Source organism: Lactuca serriola, chromosome 6 (assembly GCF_051521515.1).
Source record: "Lactuca serriola cultivar US96UC23 chromosome 6, Lser_US96UC23_V15, whole genome shotgun sequence".
Lineage (NCBI taxonomy): Eukaryota > Viridiplantae > Streptophyta > Magnoliopsida > Asterales > Asteraceae > Lactuca > Lactuca serriola.
Window position 1 is genome coordinate 6436425 of NC_136413.1, and position 11053 is coordinate 6447477.

An 11053-nucleotide genomic window follows, 5' to 3' on the forward strand; every position below is an offset into this window, starting at 1 on the left:
CATATGGTCCGTTGCGTGCATATTCGTACACTGCATGCATAGTAAATGGTGTCCGATTTGTTGTGAATAGTCGTGATCTCCGACGCACTACTCAAAATAGTGGTGTTGTTACATTCGGAGAAGACGGTACACCATTCTATGGTCAATTAGAGGAGATCATAGAGTTGCATTATTTATATGATAAATCAGTTGTACTCTTTCGTGGTAAATGGTTCAATGCCTCATTACGTAATGGACGCTTAAAGACTATAAATAATACGATTCTTATTGATACCAGTCATGAATGGTATGTCGGTAAAACGTGGTTTGATGATCAACAATACATCTTAGCCACACAAGCTAAACAAGTATTTTATCTCCAAGATCCCACTCAAAACAATAACTGGAGAGTTGTGGAAGAGGTTCATCATCGAAAACTTTGGAATCATCCAAGTATCGGTGTTGTGAATGAGATAGATGTTGTGAACAACACTCAATCAACTGATTTTACCTTGTTTGTCGACTTAGGCACCTTACCTATGCAGACGACTTTAGGTGAAGTTGGTGAATCAAGTGTGGTTGCTAGGAGGAATGTTGCTCCTAATATAAACGATGACGATTTCATTAACTATGAAAATGACGATGATGATACGTACTCTTCAGATGAAGAAATAAATAATGAAAACTATGACAATGATGATGATGTTATACATGTATATTGTTCTAGTGATGAATCTGATTGATGGTATGTTATTGTTATTATATCTCCTGATTGCTTATAATATTTGTTAAATTTTGAAATGTTGCTTATTTCTAGTTTTATTATATTTTTTGAATGTTTATAATATTTGTTAAACAGAGGGCAGAAGTCGCGAGGGGACATGGAGGAGACGGTGGGGATAAACCTCCATACGAGAATGCACGCGGTGTACCATCGGATTGCCAATCTTGTAAGTTATATGAAATTTTTAATTTTTAGATATATTAATGTTTTAAATTTCTAAATTTCCAATTGTATTTGTAAATATAGCGCAAGCGAAGAATGTGAATGTGCGTGGCAAAGGGAGAAACTTAAATTTGTACGATGAGTATGAAAAAAACAAGTGTAAGCCTTTGGAATTGCTAATTGATATCTCCGGGCGGACGTATCGAGTTATAGGGGACAACGGGCAACTGTTTGTCAGACTGATCTCAAATCTGGTGGGATCAAAGGTACCGTTGCATTATCATACTTGGCGTCGTGTTCCTGCCAAGTACAAAGTTGATTTATATCCCGAGCTAGAGGTAAATATAAAATACATTTTATATGTATTGAATTTTACACTTATTAAATATTTTTTTACTAATCAAATATGTTTTTCCTTTTGCAGACTTATTTTGATATTGATAGGTATCGGGGCACAAACTTGTGGGAACCCCTTCGAGCGGGTATCCAAGCAGATATGCAAAGAGCTTATCGAGAGCGCAAGTATCAGATGAAAAAACATTTTGATAGAGTTGGTGGATATCGTAATGTGGAAAGGGCAAGAAGACGTCCACCGGATGATTGGCCCGCCCAAGCTTGGAACGATATGATTGATTTGTTGTTTTTGACCGAGGAATACAGACGCACGTCGGAAAAAAATAAAGTTACTAGGTCGAAACTTCCACACACAAGTGCTCACGGATGTAGACCGTATGCTCAACGACGTTATTTAGAGGTAATAAAATACATTAGTATTATTTAAAATTGTTATTAACATTTGTACAAATACATTTATTGTTTTTTCACTTATTATAGGAACAAATGGGAATTAAGCCGCAGCATATTGAGGGTTGGAGACAAATACGCTACAAAGAAGGTTCGGGTTGGTGTACAAGTCGAGCAGAAGAAGACTGGGTAAGTGATAAACGAAATGAATATGTTGTTTAAATATATTATTATTAATTATAGTTTCATGTTTAAGGAATATTATTATTTTTTGAATGTTTAAGTTTAGTTGTTTGTTTTAATTAACGTATGTTAATTGTTTTCTTTATTTTAGGAGAAAATTCAAAATGAATATGAGAAAAAGGAAAATGAGGTTGGGGAAGGAGGAGAAGTAAACGAGGAAGAATGTTTAGAACGTGCCCTTGGGACGAGACGTGGACATGCTCGCGGGGTGGGTAGGAGACCAACCGCCAACTTCGGTTTAATTCCAAATGAACGGCCTTCCACTTCCAAATCGTCTCAATCTCAATCCCAATTCGATGCACAACAAATGCAAGAATATTTGCAACAATATAATGCATCATTGGCGGCTTGTATTCCGAACTTCCAACCACCACCATTTCCTAACTTTCTATTCAACTATAACACACAAGCAAGTAGCTCTCAACAATTTGCCAAAAGGATGGAAGAAGAAGGAGAAGGAGAAGAAGAAGAAGAAGGAGAAGACGATTATGATAATGATGATTGATGTTTTTTTAGTATTATGAACAATGTTAGTTAACTACTTATTATAATATTAAACTTGAATTTGATGTTTTGAATTTGAACAATGGTACCTAGTTAATGTATTTCAATTGATATATGCTTGCAATGTTTTTTGGATTTGTTAAAAATGCAGGAATGGTAATGTACAAAACCTATAAAGCTAAAAAAAAACAACCAGTAGCTATCCCGACAACTAGTCGTCGCTATAGGTCCATAACCGTTAACTGATAAAACCCTTTAACGACGACAAGGCGTCGTAATAGCCTCAACTTGTCCCGACGACTTGTCGTCGCCATAGCTATCCCGACGATAAGTCGTCACCATAGGATTTTAATAAAACATTATTTTTTTTCGTCAAAAACGTCGTTGACAAAATCTGTGCCGACGACATGTCGTCGCAATAGAGCTAGCTATACCGACGACATCTATGCCGACGACTTAACAGACCTATGCCGACACACCTGTGCCGACGACTTTTTCCCGACGACTTGTCGTCGCCATACCCTATCCCGACGACTTGTCGTCGGCATAGGGTCTAAAATCATCGTCTGCAAAGGGTACGATTGTTGTAGTGAGAGTCGTTGTGACTTAGTAATCCGAAGTACCAAGTCGTTCCCTTCTTCTTTGTGTTGAACGAGAATTAGAGAAGATATCAATTTGTTATGTTTTGAGTCTTTCTCATTCTTTCTGTTATTTGTAATGGCTATAAAAGCCCCTTTGTTCTTGAATAACTGTATCAGACATTGTGAGTCGAATCGATTGTTATCACTTGTTTTCAACATCGCCGCTAATAGTTTTAGCGGCAATATGGGCACTCTTTTGCAGCGACGCCTGTCATCGCTAATACCTTAATTTCTTGTAGTGGTCTATGGACTCTTAATTAGTACAGTAAGTCGTAAGCAAGAGGTGTTACATTTTTGGTATGGAAACCTTAGATTTTTAACTAATTAAAAGGAACAACTAATAAAAAAATGAAAAAGCTTACCTTTTTTTTTTCTTTAATGGCCTTTATATTTTGAGCTTTTTTATAGATAAATTAAAAAGCTCTCTAATGTCAATGAAAGGAGTCCTTTGGTCAACGAGAAGCAGTAATTCAGTAAATTCTAGTTAATGATTTAGGCCTGTGTGGGTTTGTGTGTATTTTGTTATGTTTATACAAATACATATGAGTACTTCAAGAAGTGCACGCCTCATGATGATGTCCTCTGTGAAGTTGGCATCGCGTAAAAGGAAATTTTTGCAAAAAACTACAAAACATTCTTCTTCAATTCAACTCCAGTAACAACATATTCCTGTCTTTCTTTCCTCAACACCGAAGATCCAATTTCAACAATTCCATCGGATTCAGTGTAAAATTCCACTTTTACTCTTAGATTCTTTCAGTCAAATTATCGTTTCATCTGGGGATGAATTGAAGCCAACTTTATTTGGATGGTGACTGGTGAGTCATTCATCTGTCTAAGCATTTCCTGTTATATTTTGTCTCAATACTTTCACTTCTTTCTTTAGAATATGTCTAGTTTTGGTTCAAATTACATACTTCCATGCCGAAGAGCCTGCAATTTGCGAGTGAAAGACTCCTTTTTAATTTGGTTCATGACAATCTTTTTGCTCTTTTGAGCAATTAAATAACAAGCTATGTTCAGCGACCAATTCTGTATGTACGGAAATTAATATATATCCGCATACTCTCTATCTTTCCTACCTTTTCTTTCGTTTTCACACAAGTGTGTTTGTTCACGCCAAAAAGATATTATGTTGTTTGCCATTTAGTTTTCTTACTTTTGTGGGTTCGGCTTCAATAAGACCAGCATTTATAGAAGAAACTATATCAATATATTTCTTCATATACGAATGATCACATTTGAAGGCGGTATATTTTCATCTCTCTCTCTCTCATGAGCCATAACTTTCCATTAATGGCGACCCTTTGTTTGCGTATTAATTATAAATACAGGAACTGCTAATAGATGACCTTTGAGGATAGAATATTGAGATTTTTTTATCAACATCATGCAATAAGAGGTCCGATCATGAGCTGTTAATTCGAGTTGTAAGGCTAACATGATTTTTTTATCAACATCATTCCAATATTCTTTTCATGTTTCACCTAACTATACCTTCTCCAATCATCATGAAATCTTTTGTACTTCACTTCAATAACCTCTCTATATACTCATCCATGTACCAGACTCCATAAGTTATATTAATGTCAGAATTCACAATCATTTTTTACATTCTTGTAATCAGTTGTGAACCTGAGAAACAAAATGGTGGTGCTGCTGCTGCTTAAACATCATTCCCCTAAACTCGATCAGGACAATTTAGAAAGCATCAAGGGCTTGTTAACATCTCTTGACAAATACTCAAGTGTGGGATTTCATCCAACTGCCGATTTGTGCATTTAAGACCCTGAGGAAGTTCTTAGTTCTTACTGTTTATATAAGCATAGCTATGCATGCATACATTAAAGTGATCACATTCTTCATTCTTTCATGCTTAAACTAAGTAAGATTGTTTCTGGTTCATGTATTGTCTTCTTTTTCCTGTTGTCTGCGTCTTTTTTAAAACTAAATGATCATCAAGGAGCAAAGGATGTTAAAGAACCATAGTAAAAATATGTTTTAGAACTCGAAAAAAGATCCTTGTGAAGCAAACAAATTAACATAAAGAAGTATACTATTGATATGAACCAAATCAACATTAGGCTTGACAAGCAACTTTTGAGCTGCAATAACTAATAGGACACAAATTAACATATAGATTAAACACTTTCATTCCCTTGTTAATTAGTCTTAACAAATAAGAACATTCATAATACGTACATACATGCATACATTAGAAATATGTTATATGAATTACATACATATCTACTTAGCTAGTTAACAAAGCTTATATAGTCCGATAAGTTTCTTAGAACCGTTCACGACCCACATTAAAACTATACTCAACCGGTCATCAATAACAAAAAAAAAGTAATATAAAAAAAAAAACATAATATACTTGCATTAGTTCATGCATTCTAGTCACCATAATATATTTGCCGAACTTTGATATTAATACATGCATTCTAGTCACCATAATATACTTTCTTTTTCTTTCATTTTCTTGTTGATGTAATTAGAAACTCATTTATATATGTTTCTAAATTAATTATTTCCAGAGATCAGCCTGGCAAGTGGAGGTGGATATGGAAGCACATTCGGAAGCCATTTCGTCACTCTTTGAATCACTTAAAAGCATGTTCATATGTTCAGTCATTTGAAGAGATGATGGATGAGGATTTGAAGGATCTTGTTCATTACTAAGCTGAGAAGCAACAAACTTATCAAGTACTCGCCAATCAGTTAATTGAAGATCTTGTTCACCAATATTGTTACCATAAAGCAAGTTGATGTTTAACTGTTGAGTTGATGGATGAAAAGTGGTAGAAACAGGCTGTTGAATTTTTGGAGATTCTAATTGAGGAAGCTGGAGAAATGAGTGATCTTGAGGCAAGTTGTAATGCAATTGATCAAGTTCAGATTTTGCAGGAAACTGGTGATGATGGTATGAAGTATTTGAAGTGTAAGGATGAGTACTAATCCTTTTTGGCGATTCAAAATTTGGCATGAATGAGACTTGATCATCAAACCAGCCTAATGAATCATGTTCATCCATCCTACGTACAGTTGTTATTCGTTTCTTGAATACCCTACATACAACCCATCCTTCTTCCTGTCGTAAATAAAACAAAAATGTCACTTCATCACAATCAAACATCTTCTATTAATTTCTTGATTTTGAAAGTGATTCACAAGAATGTCAACATAAGAACCAAATTAAAGCATGTTTGCATGTGAACATATATATGTTCATATGCACACACACACTCCTACCCGACCAGAAATACATCAAAATTACATAATCAAAACGCCAAAATTGGATCGACTTGTTTTTTCGGGTTCAAGAAAATTTGCGTAACTTTCAAAGCGTTTTTATTTGTCCATGTGGAGACTAAAATTAACATATTGGAGAAGCTTTTTGATAAAACTAAACAAAAAATATATGATAGCAAGATTAATAATGGATGTATAATATCTTGCCTGAGTTGTTCCATTTTCATTTGTTTCAAGTCTATACTCGTGCATGATCCAATCAGATTTCTGTCCATTTGGGGCTCGACCTTTGTAAAACACCAAGGTCTTTCTCATGCCAACTAGATTATTTTTAGAGTATATGGCCTTATCCCTTCCAGTGGCTTTCCAAAACCCAGCTTTTGTAGCTCTATTTGTGCGAGTTCCTGTTGGGTACTTTTTATCCTTGTGGCTAAAGAAATACCATTCGTTTTGTTCCTCAGTTCCTAGCTTGCATAAATCTGTTTATAATGATAAAAAAAATGTTAAAAGGACTATAACAACATACTAAAAATAAGTGTCTAATTAGGGCTCAGAAAATTTTGCATCCATGGAATAAGTAACACACAGTGAAGTTGTATTTGACAACTCATAAATGTATCAATAGATTTTCTTGGAATGCAAGTTTTTCAGGAACCTCTAGCTAACTTGGTGCATGATGAACTGATGCACCTTGAAGGTCCCATGGCTCAATTCTATAGAGATCAATGTCTTTAATAACATCAAGATCAATTCTTTTTGATGCAATCTTTTTTCTGAGGTAATAATCTACAAGTTCTTCATCAGTTGGGTGGAATCTAAAACCAGGAGGAACGTGTGAAAAGTTATTCATATTCTGCAACTTAAAATGCTTGATGGATCACCTGCATTTGAGATGATGCATCATTAATATTTAGTGGTTGAGGTGCATACACATAAAATATATCTTATATATCCGGCATACAATTTCTATTAATATGATCATATAAACTAGTGTAAAAGACATCCAAAGAAATTTCTATCTACACACATGCATTTATGTAATATGGTATTTCCTTATGTAGGTATGCAAACTGAATAGAGCACAAACTCAAATGACACTGAACCAACATGAACTATATATGAAAACTACCGATTTACATATATGATTCATTTCAGTTCTTTTAATAGGAAATGCATTAATAAAACTTCCACTCTAGCTAGAGAGGACAAAACAACAGAAATTACAAGTTTGGTACATACATGTCTAACCCTATTAAAAGTTGATCATGAAATAAACTACATACAAGAATAAAAAAATGTAAATCAAGGAAGATATATGAAAGGGGTAAAGGGAAACACATTAGATTTAACTAGAAAATAGTGGCCAAGGTGTCTTTGGTCGTATCAATTGTTGTGAAAATGTGTCCATTAGCCAAATGGTTGAGGGTTTAAGTCTGGTTTGGGATGAAGGTATAGACATAAGAGTAGATTTACACTAGTACAAAAAAGTTCATTTCTTGATCATCCGTTGAGAAAAGGGAACTTTCTTAATGAAAATAATCTTTTTGACAAGGATATAAGATAAGTTTCCTTTTATCAATGTAGGAAGTTCTTTAAGTTTTCACAAGTCTTTCTGGTCCTCTTCACACTCAGAGCTTTAAAGCAACCTTGAGGAGGGATCCAAGAACCAATTATCTAACAAGAATCTTACTCTTCATGCCCCTTCAAGATATCGATTATGTTGAAAAGATGAGCTTAATTTCATGGGTAAATTTGCATGAACAAGAAGAGAGAGAGAGAGAGAGAGAGAGAGAGAGAGAGAGAGAGAGTACAAATTATTAAGTTACCTCATCAACCACATGAATCTCTACGAACTCTTAGATTATATGTTCAAGTTTAAAGACATGCATCAATGTATAATAGCTAGCTTTTGTATAGTTCAAGAAAAAAAACATGTGTATGGTAGAACATATGAATCTCATGTGAAATGAAACTGAATGTAGATACCATGCATTCTAATGAAGAAGAAACCTTTTATTACTTGATAATAAAGATAAAACTACTCAAGTGTGCTTTTTCATGGGGATGCCACTCAAGTTTTCACCACTAAACTAAAGTGAAAACTAAATAATAATGCACAACCAAAATATACAAGCACTTTACTTTGTGAACCCGGTAATATGCTTCAATTCTATGCAAATATAGTAGTGAAATTGTTATTAAATATAATTAAAAGGGACATTTTTTTTCTCCCTTATAGATATCGATCCAGCAAGAAGACCAGTTCCATACCTTAGAAATTAGAGGGAAACAAAAAAAAATGAACTTAATTATCAAGATGGGCTTTCATGATAAATAAGAGGACATAATCGCATGAACTTCCAATTCGTGATCAATCCAACATATATATATATATATATATATATATATATATATATATATATATATATATATATATATATATATATATATATATATATATATATATATATATATTAGTATAGGTCCTAATTGAATATCTCAAATATATTGGGAAACTCATGAAGAAAACCAGGTTAAAACAGGTACACACATAGAAGAAAAGATTGGAGATGAAGAACATAAAAGAATTAATAAAAAAGAAAACCTTGGAAATGATGAAGTTCTTCACTTAGGTCGATCTTGCTCTTCTTCTTTGAGAGGTTGAAGAGAGAGGATTAATTTCAGAACAAGTGTCCTCAGCTTCAGTTAATAAACAAACAAAAGGAGACAAAAAACGAAAAAAGAAACAATGAACAGAAGGAATGTTTATTGGACCAAAAAGGGTTTTAATTTCCTCGGGAATTGAAGTGAAAGAAACTTGTCTTTTTGTCTCTCAAAAATGACATCAGATCCCAAAGAACTCAAACCCTAACAAAACAAACACAAACTGAAAGAATGAATACAAGGGTTTCGCACTTAGTTTATACTAGTGGTATAAAAGTGGGGTTCATTGGGTATGGAGGAAGAGTTAGCTGGATTGTCGGAAAAGCTTCCCGTGAAAAAAGGAAAGAAGATGATGATAATGCGGCGGTGATATACTACACCTCAACGCCAACCACCACCCACCACCAGCTACTGATGGTGATGTACAGCACAAATTTATATAGATACACAACTAGATTTTTATGTTTTCTGACCACTTTCTTTCTTTCTTTCAGATATTTATGTTGCAGGAGAGAGAGAGAGAGAGAGAGAGAGAGAGAGAGAGAGAGAGAGAGAGAGAGAGAGAGAGAGAGAGAGAGAGAGAGAGAGAGAGAGAGAGAGATGAGTGAGGTTTAAGAATGTGATGGCATGGGATCACTTAAACAATCCCCACACCCACAGACGCAGACCAAAAAGAATGTTTGAGAAGATTTCCTCTTTGGGGGTCTTCAGTTTCAAACTTTCATATAACAACATGACAATAATATAATACTTATATTTTAATAATGTTCTTTTTATATATAAAATAGTTTATAAATTATGAAAATCACCATTATAAAATTAATAAAAATTTCATTATAAAAACTTAAAATTATTAATCAATTATTTCAAATAAATTATTAATTAATATATATTTTTTAGTTATATAAAATTATAATCAATGTTCTAAATAAATACATGAAACTATATCATCTTATAATATATATTTATTTTGTTTTATTTTTTTTATTCTAATATTATTAATTTAATGTAATTAGAGAATGAAATTTAAAATTTGAAAATGAAATATCAGTTATTAATTTAATGTAATTACAGTGAAAAATTTAAATTTTAAAATTTAAAATAGATAATTAATGTGTTGACATTAATAAGGATTTCTAATATTATGACTCTTGTCAATAGGAGAATAAACTTATTTATTTATTAGAAATGGAATACAATGTAACAATTACTATTATCAATTTTTATTTTACCAGCCTGTATTAATTCACTCCTGATCTTTTTCATCTTGGTATCAATAACTTTTTTTATTCAATTACAAAATTAGTCATGCGATTTTCTCTTTGTTTTATGAAAAATTACATCAACTTTTTCCATTCTAATGGAAAGTTTATCGCAAGAGCATTTAGACATTGCATGTGCAGCGGAGCATTAGCTGGTGATGTCAAGTATTTTGCTTGAAGAAAGATAATGACATTAATAAGATATAACAGTTTATGACAATCATTAATGTTATTGTTGATTTTTTAAATGGAAAATTACTAGGCGCTCGCAAGGAGCTAATCACGAAGAACAATTGGAGGGAAGAGGCCGCAAGATGGACTCATGAACTAAGGTCGCGAGGAGTCAAAGTGGAATATTCTTGGCATGTAACGTCTCAAATTTCAAGTTAATTCAAATACTACTTAGTGGTTACAATATAATGAGTGAAAAGACAAATGGGCAACAAGTTGCGCCGCTAAAATTTTTTGTATGCTAAAGTCAATTATTTTGAATACTACATGTATACATCTAGAGGATATAACATAGCTATGCATCATCTGTTGTACTCTATTAAGATGCTCCACCGCATCCAGTGCGAGTAAACCACACGTATATAAATTAAAATTTGCATTTTTTGAATGTAAATTAAACATTACAAAACCATGTTTCATAAAAATCTCAAATACAAAAAGGTTAATGATAACCCAATAAAATGTATCAGAAAATATGGAAGCCAAATAACATAATAAATAGGAGATACGCATGCGCCAGAGTTAAGATAGAGTCTTTCCACTGCCAAAAGCACAATCGGAAAAATATTTAATCCACAACTGTA

The 11053-nt window shown here is 33.3% G+C and overlaps 2 protein-coding genes and 1 long non-coding RNA gene across 4 annotated transcripts; 2 read left to right on the forward strand and 1 right to left on the reverse strand.

Annotated features, from left to right (window-relative positions):
* Positions 1–814: 814 nt before the first annotated feature.
* On the forward strand, positions 815–1734 carry LOC145059479 (uncharacterized). The gene is made up of 3 exons (XM_079007329.1): positions 815–929; positions 1010–1263; positions 1350–1734. Exons 1-3 carry the CDS (start codon positions 815–817, stop codon positions 1704–1706), a joined length of 726 nt encoding a protein of 241 aa, XP_078863455.1. The 3' UTR covers positions 1707–1734.
* Positions 1735–3589: 1855 nt separating this feature from the next.
* On the forward strand, positions 3590–6661 carry LOC145058341 (uncharacterized). Its single transcript, XR_013686348.1, has 3 exons — positions 3590–3875; positions 4685–6156; positions 6525–6661. It is a non-coding gene; the product is annotated as an uncharacterized LOC145058341 (long non-coding RNA).
* On the reverse strand, positions 5416–9567 carry LOC145058340 (NAC domain-containing protein 7-like). Of its 2 annotated transcripts, none has more exons than XM_079006260.1 (4): positions 8918–9567; positions 7003–7193; positions 6525–6791; positions 5416–6156 (listed from the first exon to the last, which is right to left on the reverse strand). In XM_079006260.1, exons 2-4 carry the CDS (start codon positions 7160–7162, stop codon positions 5588–5590), a joined length of 996 nt encoding a protein of 331 aa, XP_078862386.1. In that variant the 5' UTR covers positions 7163–7193; positions 8918–9567; the 3' UTR covers positions 5416–5587. The 2 variants fall into 2 exon arrangements, with proteins under 2 accessions (XP_078862386.1, XP_078862387.1); XM_079006261.1 differs by lacking the exon at positions 8918–9567 and adding an exon at positions 8139–8272.
* Between the last annotated feature and the right edge of the window lie 1486 nt (positions 9568–11053).

Coding starts and splice junctions, on each gene's coding strand:
- LOC145059479 (XM_079007329.1), top strand. CDS start 815: ATGTTTATAATATTTGTTAAACAGAGGGCAGAAGTCGCGAGGGGACAT. Junction 930..1,009: donor ACCATCGGATTGCCAATCTT/GTAAGTTATATG, acceptor TTGTAAATATAG/CGCAAGCGAAGAATGTGAAT. Junction 1,264..1,349: donor ATTTATATCCCGAGCTAGAG/GTAAATATAAAA, acceptor TTCCTTTTGCAG/ACTTATTTTGATATTGATAG.
- LOC145058340 (XM_079006260.1), bottom strand. CDS start 7,162: ATGAATAACTTTTCACACGTTCCTCCTGGTTTTAGATTCCACCCAACT. Junction 6,792..7,002: donor TGAGCCATGGGACCTTCAAG/GTGCATCAGTTC, acceptor CATTATAAACAG/ATTTATGCAAGCTAGGAACT. Junction 6,157..6,524: donor AACAAATGAAAATGGAACAA/CTCAGGCAAGAT, acceptor TGTTTTATTTAC/GACAGGAAGAAGGATGGGTT.